We start from the raw sequence: 20,766 nt of genomic DNA, 5'->3' as shown, positions 1-20,766 counted from the left end.
TACCCTGGGGGCCGGCGGAGGAGCAGAGCGCATGCGCTGGGGAAAGTGCCATTAACCGGCCACATGGGGGGGGGGAGGAGCGTTACATTGCGGTGGCCGGGGGTAGCGGGCCGCGCGCGGGGGCGTGGCCTGGCGCGGTTGCCATGGCAGCGGCAGCGTCTCGGGGGCGTGGCCTGGCGCGGTTGCCATGGCAGCGGCCGGGCCGGGGCCGGGCGGGGAGGAGCGGCGCCGCCGGGGCAGGTGGGTCCGTGTCCCCGCGCCCCGCACGGCACCTCCGCGCCGCCTCGCCCCATAGCCCCGGGGATCGCCGCCCCTCCGCCCCTGTCCCCTCCGCCTCCCCAGGGCCCCCCGCACGTCCCCTGCCAGCCCGCTCCCGCCCCCCGCGACCTGCCGCTGGTTCCTCCTCGTCCCACCCCGCGGGACGCCCCGCCAGACCCCCCCGGGGCCCCCTTCCTGCCCCCTCCACCCCCCGTGTTCCCCCCAGTCCCCGCAGCACGGCCCGGACACGCCGGGTGCCTTGCGGGGGCCTGACAGCGCGGCCCTGCTGGCACAGGCCCCACAGCCCGGCCTCGTGCAGCCACGGGCGCAGGGTCCATCCCGGTGTGCAGGGTCTGTCCCGGCACGTAGGGTCCATCCTGACGCGTCAGGTCTGTCCTGGTGCATAGGGTCCGTCTTGGCACATAGGGTCCATCCTGAGGCATCAGGTCCATCCCAGCACGTAGGGTCCGTCCCAGCGTGTAGGGTGCATCCCAACGCATCAGGTCTTTCCTGGCATGTAGGGTCCATCCTGGCACATAGGGTCCATCATGGTGCATCAGGCTGATCCCAGCACATAGGGTCCATCCCAGCACGTAGGGTCCATCCTGGCACACCAGGTCTGTCCCAGCACATAGGGTCCATCCTGGCACGCAGATGCCGTCCCGACACGTAGGTCTGTCCTGGCATGCAGAGTCTGTCCTGGTACGTAGGGTCTGACCCGGTGCGCAGGATCTGACCCGGTGCCACCTGTGTGTCCCCACTCTGTGCTGGCCTCAGCTCAGCCTTGGTCCCGCAGAGCTCCCGGGTGCAGCACGGCGGCTGGCCGGCCTCCGCAGCCTTTCCCCGGTGGACCAGGAGCTTGTCGGACACAGCGCAGCATTGGTGCGGCCCACGGGCCGAGCTGGGCTGGAGCCGCGGGGCCTCATCCAGCCGCCCCGGCATGGCGCACCTCCTGGGCAGCCCCGCCTGCATGGACAGCCTGAGGGCTGACATCACAGACCTGCAAGGAGCCATCGCCGACGTCTCATCCCGGGCTGGGGCTGTTCGTTACCCTTCCTGGAAGTTCCCCGATAAAGTGTCCTGCGAGTTGGACCTGGTGGAGCTGCTGGAGCGCTACGACTACGTGGAGAACGACCTCGAGTTCACCCAGCATTCCCACGTGGTGCTGCTGGAGCTGGTGATTGACAGGTGAGAAGGGAAAATGAGCCCAAACCATCCCCTGCTCCTTTCAAAAGGCGGCCGGCTGGCCCAGCGGCTCCCTCCCTTCGGAATGAAGGCGACATTTCCATGTCCAGCCTGTCAAACGTGTCCATGTAGCTGCATTTCTGCTTGGAGAAATGTGCTGGCGTGTCTGCAGTTAGATGTGTGGGATCTGTGCTCCAGAGCCCAGCCCACCTCTGCTGAACATTAAAACCCAAGTCCTTTCCCTTGCACAAGTGGGATCAGAGCTACCGGGAACATGCTCCGGGCCCTGACACCGTCATTATAATCTACACCGGGGTCTATGGATCGGTTGGGACTCTCAAAGGGCCTTTAAGTGTGTCTCCTCTTTTTTGCAAGTCATTAAACAGCGGTCGTTGTGTGGTCCCTGGTGTGGTGCCCCTCTCATTAAATAGCCCCCCAAAATCCTGGGAACACTCAGACCTCATCACAGCTACACCTGGAGAGCCTGGGAGGCCAAAGGGCCCTTTGCAATCTGGGTTAAGGAAAATACTCCTCAATTTTAAAGACAAGTCGTTCAGGCAGAGCTGCTTCTGGATGGTTGGCCCTAACATTTTGGCCTTGGTATCGGCAGCCTTAGTGCCCCAAATCTCCTGGAACGGGCTGACTGTGCCAAGAGTACATCCCCCTCCATTAACCCCCTGCAAGCAGAGCGCATGGTCTGCATCTTTGCAGCTGCGAGAGGGTTTTAATCCCACCAAATGTCACTCCATTGATTCAGGACTGAGGAGGGGAGTTGCACAAGTGCTGATATCCAGCCTCCTTGGCCAAACTCAAATTGTCCAGGGAATGGGGAGGGAGGAGAACCTCTTTGCCTGCACTGTTTAACACCAAAGGCTCTTTCTCTGTTACAAATACTCTGTTGCTCTAAGCTGTGTTTTGTTTCGGTCGAAGAAGGCTGCTCCTGCTGCTTCAGAGCTTCACAGGCTACACAGAAAACCTGCTCAGCGAGAAAGCCATCCCCCCAGCACGGCCGGTCGGACCCTGCATGTCGGCAGGGCTGACGGTGCGCAAGTACTGGAACAGCATGCTGAAACTGGGAGCCCTCTACCAGCAGCTCTTGACCGAGGTGGGACATACGGGGGCCCTGAAGCGCCACGAGCCAAGGGCAAGGCTCACAGAAATGACCCTTGCCTCAACCCTCCACAATTCAGAAGCTGCCTCAGGCCTGCACATGGCATGGTGCTGAGATCACAGTCCTTCTCTGGGATGCCACGTGATATGTGTGGCAGTATAGAGGTGGCAGAGCAGGAGGGAGCCCTGCCCTGGCAGGTCGCATGGTCACATAACAGTTCTTCTAGCTTACCCGTGAGACAGTGCATGGAGGCATGAAGGAAGGGACAGTAGCAAGAACGGGAGCTGAGGAGCAAATTTCATGGCAGAGGCCTTCCACTGTGAAACCACAGCCTCCACCTGGCTAAGGTATTGGTGGCTGAAAAGCTACCTGGCAGCTTTTAAAATTCGGTTCCCTAGCATCTTCCATCAGGGAGTACCCATGGTCTGCATGAACAAATTGATCTTTTGTTTATTAGCTGTTTGTCTTGGTTGTAAGATATAGATGTGTAAGATATGTAAGATGTAGAGCACAATACATAGGAAACCCCAACTGCTTGGTAACACTGTTCCTCCCCCAAGCTCCTGGAACTTCTCTCCTTCCAAGAGGCCTCACTGCCCTTGTAGCCACTTGGCTGCACTCTCACTGATGTCCCATCCCCACATTTGACGTTTTTGCATTCAGGTTGATATGGATCATTTGCTGCTGACTTGGTTGCACTGTTCAATCTGGGCCCATTGTTTCTCTATTGTGCTCTCTCCACCAGAAGAAGACTTGCAGAAAGGACATCCCCACACTGAAATCTACCCCTGAGGGTGTGAAAACTGAGAAGGAGTGTTTGAAGAGCTGTTCACCGACAGTTTCGGAGTTAACCTCATCAATAGATGTTGCCCAGCCAACCTCTTCGTGCCTGTTGCAGAGTGTCAGCGTGCCAGACTGCGACATCTCTGGCAGCTCACTGCCCAGGTCTGTGTGTAGCATCACGGAGAGCAGCCGCAACATCCCCACGCAGACAACTGAGTCATCTCTGGTACCCTGTGACTCGTGCGCTGGTGCACAAGCCAGCCTCCGGGAGGTCAGCAAAGCCATCACCAGCATCTGCCAGAGTCAGAACATCCCCTCGGCTCTGAGCAGATTCCATGAGACGTTGGAGGAGACCATGGGTAGAAGGACCCTCTCTGCGATGGACATGAGTTACTGGGCCTCAGAACAAAGCAAGGACCTCTCCCGGATCAGCAAACATCTCCACATGCTGCTGGAGCTGATAAACCCTTTGAAGCTGAAGTTGGAAGAAGCAGAGAAACAGAAGGATGAGCTGCGGAAGCAGGCTGAGGAATTTGCCAAGTTGCTTCAGGAGGAGAAGAAAACCCAAGAACAGCAGAAGGAGGAGGCTGAGCAGACCCTGGAAGCAAAGAAGAAAGAATATTTGGAGACTGTAGCCAAACTGGAGCGGGACAAGGAGGACCTACGGAGAGGTACAGTGTAGTTCCCAGCATCCCCTCCTGGGATGGTGGGTATTTGCAGGAGATCCACAGAGCCCATGATAAAGTCTTGGTCCCACTGCAATGAGCAGGGCTTTTGCCATGGATTTTGATAGGCCCAAATGTTGTCAGCAGATGCCTGTTCCATTTAGAGTCACTCCTCAGCTTTCAGGTGTTTTCTCCATAGTCCTGTGGCTGAGAGACCCAGAGAGAAGCCTTGCTGTGGACTTTCCTTTATCGTGGAAGTGTCCCCCTTCATCCATCCCTTGACAGCAACTCTTAGCAGCTCCCCCCCCCCTCCCCCCCCGGAGCAGATGAGGGTTGGTGCACTGGCACCACTGCTTTTCCTGATGCTTCCTTTGCTGCACCCCTCCATCCCCACTCCTCACTGTCTCATTTCCACCTCTCTGCAAACTTCACAGGGCTCTCCATGCCCTGTGGCTACACAGCATCTCATGCCTGGTCCCTGCTGTGAGACTCTGACCCCAGACAGTGGAAGCTGGTTGTCTGTGTCCTTTCACTGACTTCTCTCTGCTGAAGCACAGCATGATACTGTTAATGGTTGAGGAATGCTTTGGCATAGTTATTTGCTGCCTCCTTATTTTAGTTTTATTGAGGAGCTGTGAAAGGTTTAGCTGTTTTCTCATTGATTTAGGAGCTACTCTGCTGGAAGAGCGAATCTCTACCTTAAAGGAAGAGCTGGCTGCTAAACAAGCTACTCTGCAGGAGCAGGGTAAGGATACTTGAGGCTTCATCCAGCTGGCAGGTGTCATCCAGAGATCTTGCTCTGATCTCACACTTGTTTTACACACATGTAACTCCTGGATCTCCTGGAATCACTCATGCTTAGTGCTGGTGGGAATGAGAGGAGAACCAGAGCGGAGTGTGTAGATGGCCTCCATCATTATATTGGCTCAACATCATCTAGTGCGAGAGTGGACCCCCTGGGACAGCCAGGGACAGGAAGAAGGTCTCCAGCTCCTCAGACCCACAGCGATCACCAGAGAATGTGAAGTCCTGGGCAGGGAAAGCCTTGTGCCTTGTGGGGCTGGAAAGAAGCTGTGTGACAGTGGGATCCATGCTGGCTCATCCCAAGTCCTGCCACTGCACACTCAGCATGCTCAAGAGCAGGAGCTCTGCCACCCACCCAGATCCCCGTCCAGGCAGCTGTAGTGAGGGGACCTGTGTCTGCAGGAAGAGGAGTGAGGACTCTAGGTCTTTACCACGCATCCTTCACAGCTAAACATGCTCTAACCATGCAGTTTGTCTGCCAGGTTGTGTTTGTTGGGCTGTGCTGGTGCTGGCTGGATTCAGAGGCTGCCTGCTGGACACCAAGAGAGCAGAGCCCTCCTGGCAGACCTGCCTCATCCCCTCGCCAGGGCCTGTTGAGGGTGGAGGGCCCCATAAAGGCACCTTGTCTCTGGGAGCTTCTCCCCCTCCTGCCCAGCCTGGGCTGAAGGTGCTCTGTCTCCCCACAGAGGTGACCAAAAAGACCCTGCTGGAGGACATGAGAACCAAGATGGTGGCCAAGAGCCAGGTGCTGGAGCTGGAGGAGAAGGTGCAGCTGCTCACTGGCCAGCAGGAAGGCATGGGCCAGGAGCTGAGCGCCATCACCACCCAGCTAGAGAAAGAGAAGGCCAAAGTAGAGAGTATGCTGAGGCACGAGGAGGTATGATCAGGCCTGCTGCTGCCAGCTCTCCCCCACTCCAGAGATGCTCTGTGGCACCAACCACTCGCCTGCTCTCTCCCGCCCACCGTCCTGGCCCTCATCCTACCCCACGCACCCACACTGCCTGGGAACAGGCTGACCGTGGGCCGTCTTCTTCTCACCCTGGCCTTAAACCAGGGTGTAAGTGGGGAAGGTAAAGAGATCCCACTCATGGTCCTGGACCGTGGTGTGCCCTGATGTGCCCACCCTCAGGCAGCACTAGTGAGGGGGCTCTGCACAGCTTTTTGTGCCCTAGCAGTGCTGGGCTTTGGCTGAGCCCTCCTTACGCAGTGCTGCCCTGGGTTACGACTTACCTTCCCCTGTGCCTCTTCGCTGCCTGCTTAGCTGCTGCCACAAGCCATTGTCTTCTTGGGTCACTGCTTCCTTGGGGCCCCAGGGTTGAAATGCCTGTCCCGTCTTGGAGGCAGCAGAGACCTGGAGCAGCACTGCCTTACATGCTTGCCTCTTCCGTGCAGTCCCTCCAGGCCAAGCAGAGAACTCTGCTGCAGCAGCTGGACAGCCTGGACCAGGAGTGTGAGGAGCTGCGAGCCAGTCTGGGAGAAGCTGAGGAGGACAAGGCCAGGCTGGCAGAGCAGCTGAAGGAGAGCCAGGACAAGTGGGAGCAGAGCGGGTGCCAGCTAGAGGCACAACAGGTCAGCACTGGCACCCAGCCTCCAGGAGCAGGGCACCCTGCTGAGCAGTGGGCACCCCTTCTTGGGCCAGAGCAGGACACAGCTGTGCCAAGGGGGTGTCAAGAGCCACCCACCATCCTGCCCCTCACCCATTGTTAGGGGCTTCCCAGCAGGGTTCCTCTGGGACCACATGTGACATTGCCCTGGCTCCAGCCAGGTGGCCATCTCCACCTGACAACCACCTTGGCAAGACCCCTCTTCCTAAGTCCTTGTGCAGACAAATCTGCTGATTTTCCCCAGGAGGCTAGGCAGAGGGGAGCAGCAGGAACTGACTCCTCAGACGGCTTCCCCATGTCTCCAGAGTGCGTGTTCCTGGACACGCACGGTATTTTGTGGTTGGACTTTTGTTTCAAACTCACACAGGGACCATTATAGCTGAGACCCTGCAGCTCATCACACTTCCGTGGGACATCTTTATCCCACAAGGAAAGGGAGGTTTCCCAGGCAGCTGTATAGAGCTGCATCCGTGCGCCACCCCTGCATTGCACTGTATTGGGCTTTGGGAGGGCGCTCTGCAAACCTCACTGTCTTTCTGCTGTGCACCACAGAAGCTGCTGGACACCCTGCAGCAGGAGAAGCTGGGCCTGGAGCAGTCCATCTCTGAGCTACACACAAACATTTCTGGCCTGGAGGAGCTGGTCCGGGAGCTGAAGGAGCGGGAAAGGCTGCTGGTGTTCTTCCCGGAGCTCCACGTCCCCGTTGAGACACAGTTTGAGAGTAAGGGAGAGGAAGGGGTAGAAGGCAGCAGGCAGCAGTGGAAGGGGAGCTCCCACAGCCTCCTTGCCCACTACCTCCTTCCCTGGGGCTCGCTGGAGATCATGTTAGCCTCAGACTTGTCTAAATTATTTGAATAGCTCAAGCTGTCCCACTAATATGAGCCTGTTGCAGCTGGGAAGGGTCCAGTCCCTGGGCTATGCTAAGCCAGTACCAACGTGGTTACTATTCTTCATACTCCTGCTCCTGAGCCTTCCCTGCCTACAAAAGTCAGGACCTCTCTGACTGCATCTGGGCCAGTAAATAAAGCACAGCCAGGGCACAGGCTTGGGGGTGGCTGGGTTTTTCCTCGCTGTTTCCTTGCTGGCATGCTCCCTGGCACAGTTTTGGGTCTCAGCTGCCACCTCCTGGACAGTGCCTGTGCTCCTCGGTCCGGAAAGGCCTGTTTCCCGTGGGCAGCGTGCCTGGAGCCACCCTGCTCGGGAGGAAGGAGGGCTGAGCGAGTGGTCCTGGGCAGTATAGATGGAGCCTCTGGTACAGGGTGTCTGCTCCCAGGAGCACAGCAGGCATGGAGAAAGCACTTCCCTAATGTCACCAGCAAAGGTACGCATCCCTGGGGAGGTGGTGCAAGCAGTGAGCCTTACCTGCAGCTCAGCAAGGAATCTGGGAGTTGGGGCCAGAGCCCTTCTGGAGGAAGAGCTGCCCCTCTCTGCTCCATGTGCCATCAACACCATGAACGAGCAGGCAGAGGCTGAGCTTGGGCTCCTGTCACAAGGGACTGTGTTTGGTTTGCAGGCACCGGGAATATCACTGAGGACATGGAGAAGCAGCTGCAGGCCAACAACATCAGGCTCAGCATCCTGGAGCAGGAGAACAGGCGGCTCAGGGCTGCACTAGCCAAGGTGAAGGTGGCAGCTCAGCAGGGAGCATTGAAGGTGAGACTGCACCCAACCCAGGGGCCTCCTGAGAGGTCTCATCGGGAGAGAGGGGATACATGCACCACTGAGGTACTACGTATCCCAGGACCATTCCAGGCCACGCAGAGGGACTGGAGACCACCCCCCTACAGGCAGCAGGGCTGGGGCTCATCCCAGCTGCCATCACACCAGCAGTAGCAACACCTGTCCAGAGCAGTCCTTGAGTCCTGTGCTCACTGAGGAGGAAACAGACATCTGGCCCACTGATCCTGCCTTTGGGAACCCGTCTGAGCCCAAGCTAGCTGAACCTGGTGCTCCCGTCTGACACTTTCCAAGCCGGGTCGGCTAGGGTGACACTGCACAGCACATGCAATACCTGCTCTCCCTGCAACCCTGGGCAGTGGCAACAGGGTCATTCACTTGCTAGGAGGAAATGGTATGGAGCCGGGCAGCGCGGGAGCTTGTGCCAACAGCGTGTGAGCTGCAGCTGGAGCAGCCTTTCCTTCCCAGAGCAGGCTGCTGTTGGAGCACGTCTCGCTCCAGCTGGGAACAGGGCCTGGTGCAATATGCTGCAATGCCATTGCCCTGGCTCAGCCCTTCTCGCTTGGATTCACTGGGTTCGGGCTGGCTCATTGGTGCTGTGTTTTGGGGAGGGGGGAGTCCAGGGGATTGGCCTCAGCCCAACCTCCAGCTGCTTGCTGGAGAGAGGCTGTCATCTCCTGGGGCTGGGAACTCCCTGCCAGTGCTAGTGCTGCCGACCCACAGCAGTACCACTGGGCCAGGCAGGGATGGGGGCAGAGCCCAGATGCCCCCACAGAGACCCTCCCCGGAAGGGCGGTGCGGAAGCAGGTCCACAGCCGTACCCCAGGCTGATGAGCGCTGCCTGCTCCGGCAAGAGGAAAGCAGAGGGGAAGGTGTCTGCATGAGGCGCAGGACGCACACTGGCGTCGGGGGGGCGAGCAGTCCCTGGCAGTATTTCAGAGCAGAAGCTGAGACCCGCGGCAGTGGAGCTGGGCGCCGGGAGGTTTTCACCCCCTTTTCTCTTTCCCAGCTCATCCCACAGACCCAGCTGTGGACTCAGCTCAGCAGCCAGCACAGCTGGGAGGCCGGCACACAGCAGCTCCATGGGCCGGCATCGGGGTGAGTAAGAACCCAAAGAAAGCAGCTGGGGAGCTTCTCTCTTCTTCCTCCCCTGCACCCTCTTACGCACCTTCCCCCTGCAGGCCCCCGAGCAGCCAAGGCAGCAGGGATGGTGCAGGGGCCCACAGATCCGCAGGCAAGACCCACCCGAGACCTCCCAGCAGCCAGCCAACAAAGCCACCCTCTGCAGACCCCACGCGTAAGGCTGGTCCCTGCCTCTTGCTCCCAGCTGAGGGCCTGGTGCTTGGCACCCACAGCGAGCCAAGAGGGAGAGGCAGCGCCGCCAGAGCATACAGCCTCTCCTCTCGCAGCACCAGGAGCCACCGGAAATAGAAGCTCAAGAGACTGACACAGAAACAAAGCTTTCACTGAGCAGCACAGAGCTGCCTACTGTTCCCCTCGGGACCTTGTTATGTTTGTGCAAGCACGAAGGTATGTTCCCATGGGCAATCTGGGCCTGTCTTCCCTTCCCCTGCTCCCGGCCGGGCTCGGGAGGAGCGAGCAGGGGAAGGGATGCTTGGTGCCAGGGACATTGCTGGGCACTGGCGCTCGGTCACCCCTGGCTGAGCTGCCAGTGTAATCGCAGGCACAGCTTCAATCCCGGCTACCTCACAGTCACCCAGACAATGCCTGGGCACAGCTCAAGAGGCAGCTCAGGCCAGGAACCATTCCCAAGAGGCAACTGGGATGCGGCCACCCTGCTTTGAAGGGGAAGAGAACTTATAGCAGTGTTCACACCACCCCATGCCAGCTGGCTTCAGGATGAGGAGCCTGAGCTGTGTTTAACTCACCAGCACAGACTCAGTCTAGGAAAGCTGCTCTCTCTGTACCACACAGCAGCGGTAAGTGGTCACAGTGGTCAGGGACCCCCGAGCCTCCAGAGCAGGCTGGCGCTGAGCACCCCGGGGGGCTTGCAGGCCTCAGCGCTTCCTGCGCGTGGCCCCGAGGGCCATCTGCCCGCCTGGGCGCTGGGCTGGTACGTGAGCAGCACTGCACGATGGGTGGTGAGCACCCCAAGCCCAAGGGTGGTGGGGGCAGCACCAACCTGATCCGTACGTGCAAAGGGTGACACAGGACACAGCAGGCTGCTCCTTACTCTGAATTTAATAGCAACGGGTGGCTTTGGACACATACGATGCCTCAGTCCAGCAGCCTCTGGCTGCCACCGGGAACCAGGAGCCATCCAGGGCTCGCGGTGAGTTCCTGGACATGGCAGCACCCCCGTGGCTCTGCGTTCTCTGCACTAATTCGTGCTGTCCTCTCTAATAAGTTAGGATAAATAAAGGAAGTGTTTGACCCCCCCTGCCCTCCCACCATGAGCAGCGGGGCGCCCAGCAGCCCTGCCAGCTCTGTCCCCCCCCACCTTGGCTCTGACAGACCTGCCACCCAACGTTCCTTGGGCGCAGAGCGGGCGCCCTGCTGAGCTCGGGCGCAGCACAGCCCCGGGACGGCCCTGACTGCCAGGGAACGGCTAGCTGCCAGCACCCCCTCGCTGCAGCCCTGGGCTAATACAAAAAAGACTTAGAAAAGGAGAAAGATTACTGCAAGTGGGGAGAGGGAGCAGCCAGGCCAGGGCTCTCCCATTTAGGGCCTTCAGACCCTGCCTACAGCCCCAGCATCCCTGGCCCCCTACACCCACTAGGTGCCCCCGCAGCTTCATTTCCCCACACCCATTGCCCCTAACCCCCAGCACCAGGCGTTCAGGCTGCCCAAACGCATCCCCCCACCCACTCTACTCATCCCAAGTGGGGAGAGCTCCGGGATCCTTCACTCTCCTAATGGCCAGCCCATGCTAAGCTGAGCCTAAGGGCAGGGTCTCCCCCACCTCCCCAGCCCCAGCTCAGCTCACTGTGCCGGCCCTGCTCCAGCACTGAGCACATGCCTGTCCCTGCCCCTCCTCCCTCTCCCTGGCTCTTCCCAGAGCGGTGGTGGATCCGTCCCTGGAGCGGCGGTGGATCCGTCCCTGGAGCGCATCCATCAGGCCGGCTAGCTCTCTCTGCAGCAGTTCCCTGGAAGGGAGAATGAGGGAGGGCTGTCACTCAGGGATGCTGGCAGCAGACAACACCCCTGGCTGGCAACGGCTCCTCCCCGGCCCTCGCCCTGGCACAAACGTGCTCCCTGGTCACCACAGTGGGACTGCCAGGCCTCCGAGATGAGTTAGGAGGCCCTGAGGGCCCCAGAGCCCAGCAGAGAGGTCGTTTGCTGTGTTTGCCCCTCTTTGCCTGTCCCCAGAGGTTGGTGGCAAGCCTCCTCTGACCAGGACCACACTGGGAACATGCCCCGGAGCAGGATACCCGGGGCACGGCTGGGGATGCTGCCCAGGGAGACAGGGTCTCCAGCCCAGGTGCTGCTCTTACCCAGGATGTTGTGCTTGCAGAGAGGGCAGGTCTGCTGCAGGAGAAGCCAGGGGTCCACACAGTCCCGGTGAAACTCGTGGGAACACGGCAGCACCCGCAGCCACTGCGGAGAGCGAAGCAAACAGGAGATGTGAGCGGAGCTGGGCAGGGCGCAGCGGCTAGGTCAGCTGGGCCACGATTCTGCCCCTGTCACACAGACCAGCCAAGTGCCCAGGACAAAGGGATAATCCTCTGCCTTGCATCTCCCTCCTGGGGACACCTCAGCCCCTGCAAGCTGAGATGAGAGGAGGCTCAGCCCCACAGGCAGAGGTCAGGCAGCTCTAGGGAAGAGGAACCAGGCTGGAACTGAGCAAAGCGATCCCATTAGCTGGAGCATGCTGGTCAGCCCCAAATCACGGAGGGATCAGGACTGGCAGCACTACCTGGCTCTTGTGGAACTGGTCCAAGCACACGGCACAGCTATCCATCTCGCAGGCCTGGTTCTGGAGTGGCTTGCCGGGATGGTACCGCCGGGTTTTCAGGGCCGAGAGCCGCCGCAGAATGTGCTGCTTCAGGTCCAGCTGTGAAGGCAGAGCGGAGGGTCAGGCCCTGGCTGCATCTCTCCAGCACGAGGAGAAGAGCAGAGGATGTCCCACCTCAGTATCCTGCTCCAACAGGCCTTGCCGAGACTGCCGCTGGGCCTGCACGATCACCCCCGTGCAGAGGAGCAGGGCGATGAGCAGGATGGTGTTCCAGAGCTGCTGGAGGTACTTCTGCAGGAACAGCACGGCGAGGCAGTCAGGGACACGGGGCTCAACGGGAGACCCCCCCATCCACCTCCAGCCCCATCATTGCACAGCATGTCCCTGCCCCGAGAACCTCCACCCTCCTCCGACTGCTATAGTGATGCCGGGCACACTCGTCCTTCCCTTGCTGGCTCTGTGCCGGTCACCAGGAGCCATGTGTTGAGCTCGCGCAATACGAACACCCCCGGCTACACGGGGAGCCCTCGCGGGAGCCGCTCACATACCTGGACCTGGGAGCTGTTCTCTCCCGTGCAGATGACTCCCTGCCACTCTCCGTAGAGGCCCCCTCGGGAGAGACCACAGGTTGACCACAGGGTGAGAGTCACTCCCTGCAAGGCAGGACACAACATTGCCTGGGAGCCCAGGCCAGATCACAGCACAGTGCAGGTCCTGCAATCCCGGGCCGCAGGTGCCCAAGCCAGAGCCCACAAGGCCTCTCCAGAGCACCAGCAAGCCTGGGCAGCCTGCGGGCACTGTTGGCCAAGGAGATGTGGGCAAGGGGAAAGGAGCCTAGAGCAGAGAAGTGAAAGCGAGAGAGCATTAGGGCCCTCAGATCTAATGATGAAGGGCAGCAGGAGCTCAGCTTGCTGCCAAGGCTGCAGCTTGGTGGAAAGCACAGGGGTGGGAGGGAAACAAGGAGATGAATTATAAATGAAGAGGAAGAACTGCAGGCGGCACAGCACTGGGCTGGCGGGTGCCTGGCTCCAGCTGCTTGTAGGACTTGCAGAAAGTCAATGGGGAAACCGAGGCACAGCTTCAACAGCCTTTGCAGCTCTGGCTCCTGCTCCCTCCAACATCAGCACAACTGTCAGCTAGTGACTGTGCAACAGCTCGGCTGGGCATGGCCGTGCCCCCACCCTCGCTACGTACCAGGTTCTCCAGCAGCACGGCCTGGTACGTGATCTTTGCTGTAGCCCGGAGCCCCCTGTTAATAAAAGGTGTGAAGAACATCAGTCCTGCAGGTGCAGGGGGAGCTGACACTCAGCAGTCCCAGCGTCCAGGGAGCACCCCTTCCCACCGGCCACACGGCAGGCCGCGCTGAGCCACGAGGGAGGGAGGGAGGTCACCCCCAAGCCATGCCCGTGCGGAGGGACCGACACATGGGGCGGGTGGCAGCGAGAGGCTCCTGCTTCCCAGGCGTGCCCAGCTCTGAGCGACCACACAGATGGCATTTCCCAGCACCACGCCTGTTTCCCCATTCGCAAAACCAGCGCAGCAACACTGATTTAGCACACGAGAGGAGGGCTGAGGGGGTCCATGAGGGTCTGGAGAGGGCAGCGATGGCCTCATCCCCACGGCTGCCCCACACAGTCCCGGCACTGGTCAGAGAAGGGGCTGGGGAGAAATGGCAAAAGAGCCATCTGCCCCTCTGCTGCGCTGGCTCAGCTCCAACGTGGGCCCTTCGGGTCTCCGCTCTGTATCACACGAGGTCCACGATGGCACTCTCCCTCTTTCCCTCTTTGGGGACGCAGACGACAGCGCCCTCCCCGGTGCTAATGCTGCAGGTGGTGAGGATGCTGGTGGGGATGAGGATAAGCGATGAGGACTACGAGTCCTGAAAGACTTGGCCGAGCGGCTGCCAGCCCCTAAAGCCCTGTGGGAACCCATGGATGGTCCTGAGGAAGCAGCAGATTCAACTCAAACCCTCTCTGGAAACACGTGTCTCAGGCCCAGCTCCTCCACCATGCCGAGCAGCGACGGGGAGCCCGTCGGATGCTCGTGCTGAGTCCCCTCTCCCGCCTCGTCCCTCCAGACGAGTGCCGGCTGCGCTGCGCTTCCCCTTCAGCAGCTGTCGCGCAAGCACGAGTTTGCAACGAGGCGGCCCGCAGGGAAAGGGCCCTGCATGGTGTCTGCGCAGTGTGAGCCGGGCACTGGCCCAGCAAATGTGGCGTGTGGTGGCAGAGGCCTCCAGAGCAGCCTGCCCACCCTCGCGCAGGCCCTTGCAGGGCGAGGGACAACACCTGGAGCTACGGCTGCCTCCTGCCACCCGGCCCCTTACTGCAGCAGCGCTCCCAGCAGCTTGGTGACGTTGTCCGAGGACTGGATCACGATCACGGGCTTGGCGAGGAGCTGCGACACGTCCAGCTGCAGCGGGCAGGAAAGTGACAGCCATGAGCAGGGCACAAGGAGCTGCCAGCCGGGGCAGCCCGCAGCGGGGCTGGCCGAGCCGCCTGCGCTCTCCTACCTCTCGGATCGCGTTCTGGTTCAGTGCCAGGATGAGCAGTGCTGATGCCCCCAGCACCAGGGCTCGCTTCATCTGGGGAGAGAGGGGCCACAGAGCTCGTGGGGACTCGGAGAGCGGGACAGGCGGCAGCACGGGCTGCCGGGCGACATTCCTCTCCCCATCGGCAGCAGGCGGCCAGCGCAGGGGTGGTTTAAGGGGGCCCCATTTTGGTCCCAATGGCCAGAGGTGCAGGCAGCTGCTTGGTGACAGCAGTGACCCAGCACCCTCTTTTCCTAGCTGAAGTGTTGCAGGGAGCCCCAGGCCAACGTGGTGCCCCAACAGGCCTCTGGGGACCCAGGGTCTCAGAGTGTAGGGCAAAGAGGGGCTGGCACTGCCGGAGCCCCTGGGAGCCCTCTTAGGGGACTCTCCCCCCCCACCAGCTTCCCATGGGAAATAAGCGGCGTTGGGCACCCGGGTATGGGCCGGGAGCACCCAGCACCCGCTGAGGAAAGGCCCCAGGAGGTGCCCCATGCCCAGCAAAGGCTGCTGCGGCCCAGGCAAGGGCAAGGCCAGAGGATGCGGGCCGGGCGGCAAGTCACCTTGCTGACCACGGCGGCGGTGAAGGACTCCTCCCCGGCGCCCTGCGGTGCCTCGGCCTGCTCCTCGCCCACAGGCACCACGCCGATCCAGCTGGCCTCCTCGCCCAGCTCGGGCGTCCCATCGCCCACCTGAGGGCCCGGCAGCGGAGAGGCTGAGGCTTCTCCGAAAGCGCTCGGGTGCCCCCGGGCAGGGCGCCAGCTGGGGCTGCGCGGGGGCAGCCCACCGAGGGGCGAGGGGCCGGGTCCCCACGGCCCTTCACAGCCCTGCCCACGCCTCTCCTCCACCCACGGGACCCCAGCACCTCTGCCCAGCGGCGCCCCGCTGCCTGCCCTGCCGCCTGTCGCCCCCCTGTGCCCACTGACCCTGTGCCCACGGACCCACCAGTGCCCACTGCCCCACCAGTGCCTATTATCACACCATGCCCGCTGCCCCCCCAGTGCCCACTGACCCTCCATTGCCCATAGACACCCCCCAGTGCCTACTGCCCCCCCGTGCCCATAGACCCTCCCCTGCCCATACACCCACCAGTGCCCACTGTCCCCCCAGTGCCCGTAGACCCCCCTAGTGCCCATTATCACACCATGCCCCCTGCCCCCCCCAGTGCCCACTGCCCCCCCAGTGCCCACTGCCCCAGCGCACACTGTCCCCCAGTGCCCATAGACCCCCCAATGTCCACTGCCCCACCAGTGCCCATAGACCCCCCAGTGTCCACTGCCCCCCCAAGTGCCCATAGACCCCCCCAGTGTCCACTGCCCCCCCAGTGCCCATACACCCCCCAGTGTCCACTGCCCCCCCAAGTGCCCATAGACCCCCCAGTGCCCACTGCCCCCCCAAGTGCCCATAGACTCCCCCAGTACCCATAGACCCAAGTGCCCATAGACCCCCCAGTGTCCACTGCCCCACCAGTGCCCATAGACCCCACCAGTGCCCACTGCCCCCCCCAAGTGCCCATAGACCCCCCCCAGTACCCACAGACCCAAGTGCCTATAGACCCCCCGTGTCCACTGCCCCCCCAAGTGCCCATTGACCCCCCAGTGCCCACTGCCCCCCCCAAGTGCCCATAGACCCCCCCCCAGTACCCACAGACCCAAGTGCCCATAGATCCCCCAGTGTCCACTGCCCCCCCAAGTGCCCATAGACCCCCCCCAGTACCCACAGACCCAAGTGCCTATAGACCCCCCGTGTCCACTGCCCCCCCAAGTGCCCATAGACCCTCCAGTGCCCACTGCCCCCCCAGTGCCCCCCGGCCCCAGCCCCGGCCCCGGCGGCTCACCAGCACCAGGCTGCCCCGGATGCCCTCCTCGCGCGGGGCCCCGCGGCCCGGCCCGGCCCGGCCTCCCAGCACGGCGCCGCGCAGCGTGTACGAGCCGCCGCGCCGCCCCCCGGCCCCGGCCACGGCCACGTCCACGCGGGCGGCGGGCGGCGGCCCCGGCACCCCCCGGCACAGCGCCAGCAGCGGCGCCAGCAGCGCCGCCCGCACCGCCGCCATGGCCGCGCCGCCCGCCCGCGCCGCCCCCTGCCGCCGCGGAGGACCCGCCGCCGCCGCCGCCGCCAGGGGGAGCCGCGCCGCCGGCCCGGGCACAACGGGGGGGGCACGGGGTCAGCGGGGGGCGGGGGACAGCGGGAGGGCATGGGGAGAGCGGAGGGGGGCAGGGGACAGCGAGGGGGCAGGGGAGAGCGGGGGGACACGGGGACAGCGAAGGGGCAGGGGACAGCGGGGGGGCATGGGGACAGCGGGGGGGCACGGGGACAGCGAGGGGGCAGGGGACAGCGGGAGGGCATGGGGAGAGCGGAGGGGGGCAGGGGACAGCGAAGGGGCAGGGGACAGCGGGGGGGCATGGGGACAGCGGGGGGGCACGGGGACAGCGAGGGGGCAGGGGACAGCGGGAGGGCATGGGGAGAGCGGAGGGGGGCAGGGGACAGCGAGGGGGCACGGGGACAGCGGGGGTGGGCAGGGGACAGCGAGGGGGCAGGGGAGAGCGGGGGGACACGGGGACAGCGGGGGGGCATGGGGACAGTGGGGGGGCACGGGGACAGCGAGGGGGCAGGGGACAGTGGGGGGCATGGGGAGAGCGGGGGGACAGGGGGACAATGAGGGGGCAGGGGACAGCAGGGGGCTTGGGGACAGTTGTGGGGCATGGGGAGCGCTGGGGCATGGGGATGGTGGTGGGGCCTGGGGACAGCGGTGGGGCCCGGGGAGAGCAGTGGGGCCTGGGGACAGCACAGGGCACAGGGAGAGCAGTGGGGCACAGGGACAGTGTGGGGACACCGGGACAGCGGTGGGGCCTGGAGACAGCAGTGGGGCACAGGGACAGCAGTGGGGCATGGGGACAGTGGTGGGGCATGGGGACATCAGCGGGGCCCAGGGACAGTGTGGGGGCCCGGGGACAGCGGTGGGGCATGGGGAGCGCTGGGGCATGGGGACAGTGGTCAGGCACAGAGACATTGGTGAGGGGCATGGGGACAGCATGGGGGCACGGAGAGCACTGGGGCACAGGCACAGCATGGGAGAACGGGGACAGCGGTGGGGCCCGGGGACAGTGCGGGGGCCTGGGGACAGCAGCATGCGCACACCTGCACGGCCACGGGTGTGCACATAGGCGGACCATGGACTAGTGTGCACACCCAGGCGCTACACCCATGTGCACCCACGGACCGCGCACACCCAGGACGTGCGCGGCGTGCACACCCAGACGCACGTAGGCGCGTGCACGGACACGCGTGTGCACACACGGACGCGGTGCAGCCTCCCGTTGCCTGCGCCGGGGCCTTCGCGGCCAGCCTTAGCCCGGCGCCCCGTGGGGGCTCCTTTGGGGACGAGCTGGGGGACAAAACTGGCGGCTCCGGGAGCCGTGGGGCCGGGCGGAGGCAGGAGCGGCAGCGGCACATACCTGGGCGGATTAGGGGGAGATTACCGTAAATCCGCCGACGTCAGGGCCGGAGCCGCCCCGGTGGGGTTGCGGCAGCCCTTTCGGCACAGCCCGGTTATCAGAGCGGAGGCGGCCCAGCTCTCGCCCTGCCCGGGTCCCGGCACCCTGCTGCCCGCGGGATCCCCAAAACCCGGGGTGTCGCACAGCACCCCAGCCCCTGGGACCGGCGGCGAGCCAGTGCGGTGGGCGTCCCACGTGCGAGGGACCAGCCCTGACCATCCTCCGCAGCCGGAGGCGACGCCACGGTGGGGGCGAAACGCCCAGGGATGGGTGCTACTGGGTGCTACTGGATGCTGGGCACCAGCAGCTTGTTTAGGAGCTGCAATGGGAGCAATCGAGATGGGTCCGGGGTGCAGCCACCCACCGAGGCTCATCCCCAGCCTGAGAGGTGCCGGAGCCACCTCGAGTGCCCTGGCCGCGGTGGTGGCCGAATGCTGGTAGCGAGCGGCTGGCTCGAGCCGGGCTCGGCGCGATGCTCTCAGGCACGTACGCGCGCAGCCAGGGTTGCAGGCGCCCCGCGAGCGCCGACGCCAGCCGGCTCTTGCCGAGCCCCGCACACCTCCGCACGCCTGCGAAACCCGCCGGCCAGGCAGCCCAGTGCCCGCTCCCCACCCTCGCCATTTTGTGATTTGGCATCGAAAACCTGGTTGCCTCTGGGCTGCCGGCGCTGAACCCCGCTGCTGCTGGGGCTGCGGACCGGCGGAGCGCCGCACGGCAGCGGCTCCCGTTTACACGACGGCGTTTTCTTCCCTCTCGCGCTCCTTTGGGCCACAGATCTGAGCTGCCTCCTCTGTGGAAAATGTTGAGCATAGAAAGGACATGCTTTCACCCATGTTAACCAGGGGAAAAAAAACCTCTGGAGAGCGTTTTTGGTCACGGTGGAGACTGAGGCCACCAAGTTTGCCAGAGCTTCCCTCGCCCGGCCGCCCTCCCCGGCAAAGCACGGGCTGCTCCTTGCAGCTAGGACTCCCCGAGCTTTCGGCTCTCCCCTGCCAGCCCTGTCCCATCCGAGCTGGCCGAAAAAGCCCCCGAGGAGCGGGTATCGCCTGCCGGTGCAGCACGGAGAGGTCAGGTCGCCCCTGGAGCCGGACTCCAGTTTTACAAGCCGGGCGGGCGGGCGCCTGCTGCCACCTCCGCGTGCCGGGCGCAGGAAAGCGGCACGGAAAGTTCCCGCCGCGGCCGAAGCCGACATGTTTCTCCAGGGTGGCGTCCTCGGCTGACCGCCTGCCCTGTCCGGAGGGCTTTCAGAGGACACGGGTTAAACGTGGCCCAGAGCCAGCGCTTCTGGCCTCGTCCCTTCGTGGCTGCCGTGGGACAGGCCTGTCTCACCCCAGGGATCTGTCTCCCGGAGCAGAGGGCTCTGTCGCAGCATCAAGACCTGAGGCCGTGTCTGCCACGAGCCATGCAGGGAACTCAGCAGGAGTAAAATATGGTTGAAAAGCGGAGTTTGGGGCAAAACTGTACATGAAAGCCATTAGCAGCCCCCATTTCACTTGAGGTCAGGCCGTAGAGATGAGATGGAATCCACAGCGGGAATAGACCCCATGGCGCGTCTCTGAGATGGGGGTGTCGCTCTCTGGACATAAATACATAATAAATACCAGCCGGCTCTGTTTCAAGTGCCGCATCCTCCACCAGCACCTGAAATGCAGTGAAAACACAGCTCGTGGCCCACGCGGCAAAGCTGGTGAGCTGAGGCCTGATACATGGCTGTTTCTTGTCACTAGGAGTATTTTGAACATGGGTACCAAAAAAGGGGATATTCTAGCCCAGGAGCGGGCTGAAACATGTGGAAAAATATTTCCATTTGGGCTAGCCAAAAATGGATTCTTGTGTTTGCCTGGGTTTTGGTGAAATAACCCAAAACGGGAGCACTGCGGCCATTGCCTCGAGCACTGCCCCACGGCGGGGGCACAGGGTCCTGGAGGTGCACGCTGCAGGTGCAAGACCCTGTTTGTGCAAGTGTGGCTCCTGCTTGGAGCAGCTCCTGCCCACGGTGGGGCGGAGCTGCACTGTGGACACAGCTACACAGGACACACATGGCTCCATGGGACAGACATGGCTCCACAGGACATGCACAGCTCCATGGGACACACATGGCTCCATGGGACACGTACGGTTCCACTGGGACATGCATAGTTCCATGGGACATGCATGGCTTCATGGGAAATGTACAGCTCCATGGGACGCACATGGCTCCACTGGATATGCACGGTTCCACAGGACATGTGCAGCTCCACAGGACACATACGGCTCCACAGGATACGCATGGCTCCATGCGACACACATGGCTGCATGGGACATGTACAGCTCCACAGAACATGTATGACTCCACAAGACATGCATGGCTCCACGGGACATGCATGGCTCCATAGGACACATATGGCTCTATGGGACATGTACAGTTCCACTGGGACATGCATAGCTCCATGGGACATGCATGGCTTCATGGGACATGCACGGCTCCACAGGACACACATGGCTCCATGGGACACATACAGTTCCACAGGACACATACGGTTCACGGGACATTCACGGCTCCATGGGACACACATGGCTCCACTGGACGCATGTGGTTCCATAGGACATGTGCAGCTCCATAGGACACAGATGGCTCCACAAGACATGTATGGCTCCACAAGACATGTATGGCTCCATGAGAGACACACAGCTCCATGGGACACGCGTGGCTCCATGGGACACATGGCTCCATGGGACATGTACAGCTCCATGGGACACATGTGG

The 20,766-nt window shown here is 62.4% G+C and overlaps 2 protein-coding genes across 4 annotated transcripts; one reads left to right on the top strand and one right to left on the bottom strand.

Annotated features, from left to right (window-relative positions):
• The first annotated feature begins 174 nt into the window (after positions 1–174).
• On the top strand, positions 175–10,200 carry CCDC157 (coiled-coil domain containing 157). Of its 3 annotated transcripts, none has more exons than XM_064522388.1 (11): positions 175–240; positions 1,036–1,446; positions 2,377–2,548; positions 3,300–4,008; positions 4,670–4,747; positions 5,493–5,683; positions 6,199–6,375; positions 6,963–7,131; positions 7,924–8,063; positions 9,097–9,185; positions 9,269–10,200. In XM_064522388.1, the coding sequence occupies exons 1-11, from the start codon at positions 188–190 to the stop codon at positions 9,516–9,518; spliced, it is 2,439 nt and encodes an 812-aa protein (XP_064378458.1). In that variant the 5' UTR covers positions 175–187; the 3' UTR covers positions 9,519–10,200. The 3 variants fall into 3 exon arrangements, with proteins under 3 accessions (XP_064378458.1, XP_064378457.1, XP_064378459.1); XM_064522387.1 differs by having other exon boundaries at positions 2,374–2,548; XM_064522389.1 differs by having other exon boundaries at positions 185–240; positions 1,055–1,446; positions 2,374–2,548.
• A 71-nt stretch (positions 10,201–10,271) lies between these two features.
• On the bottom strand, positions 10,272–16,620 carry RNF215 (ring finger protein 215). The gene is made up of 10 exons (XM_064522390.1): positions 16,365–16,620; positions 15,091–15,219; positions 14,513–14,584; positions 14,327–14,412; positions 13,198–13,252; positions 12,552–12,656; positions 12,178–12,294; positions 11,965–12,102; positions 11,543–11,645; positions 10,272–11,194 (listed from the first exon to the last, which is right to left on the bottom strand). Exons 1-10 carry the CDS (start codon positions 16,578–16,580, stop codon positions 11,172–11,174), a joined length of 1,044 nt encoding a protein of 347 aa, XP_064378460.1. The 5' UTR covers positions 16,581–16,620; the 3' UTR covers positions 10,272–11,171.
• Positions 16,621–20,766: the final 4,146 nt, after the last annotated feature.

Source organism: Dromaius novaehollandiae, chromosome 17 (assembly GCF_036370855.1).
Source record: "Dromaius novaehollandiae isolate bDroNov1 chromosome 17, bDroNov1.hap1, whole genome shotgun sequence".
Taxonomy (NCBI): domain Eukaryota; kingdom Metazoa; phylum Chordata; class Aves; order Casuariiformes; family Dromaiidae; genus Dromaius; species Dromaius novaehollandiae.
The sequence above is the reverse complement of the archived record's forward strand: the minus strand, read 5'-3'. Positions and strand labels throughout refer to the sequence as shown.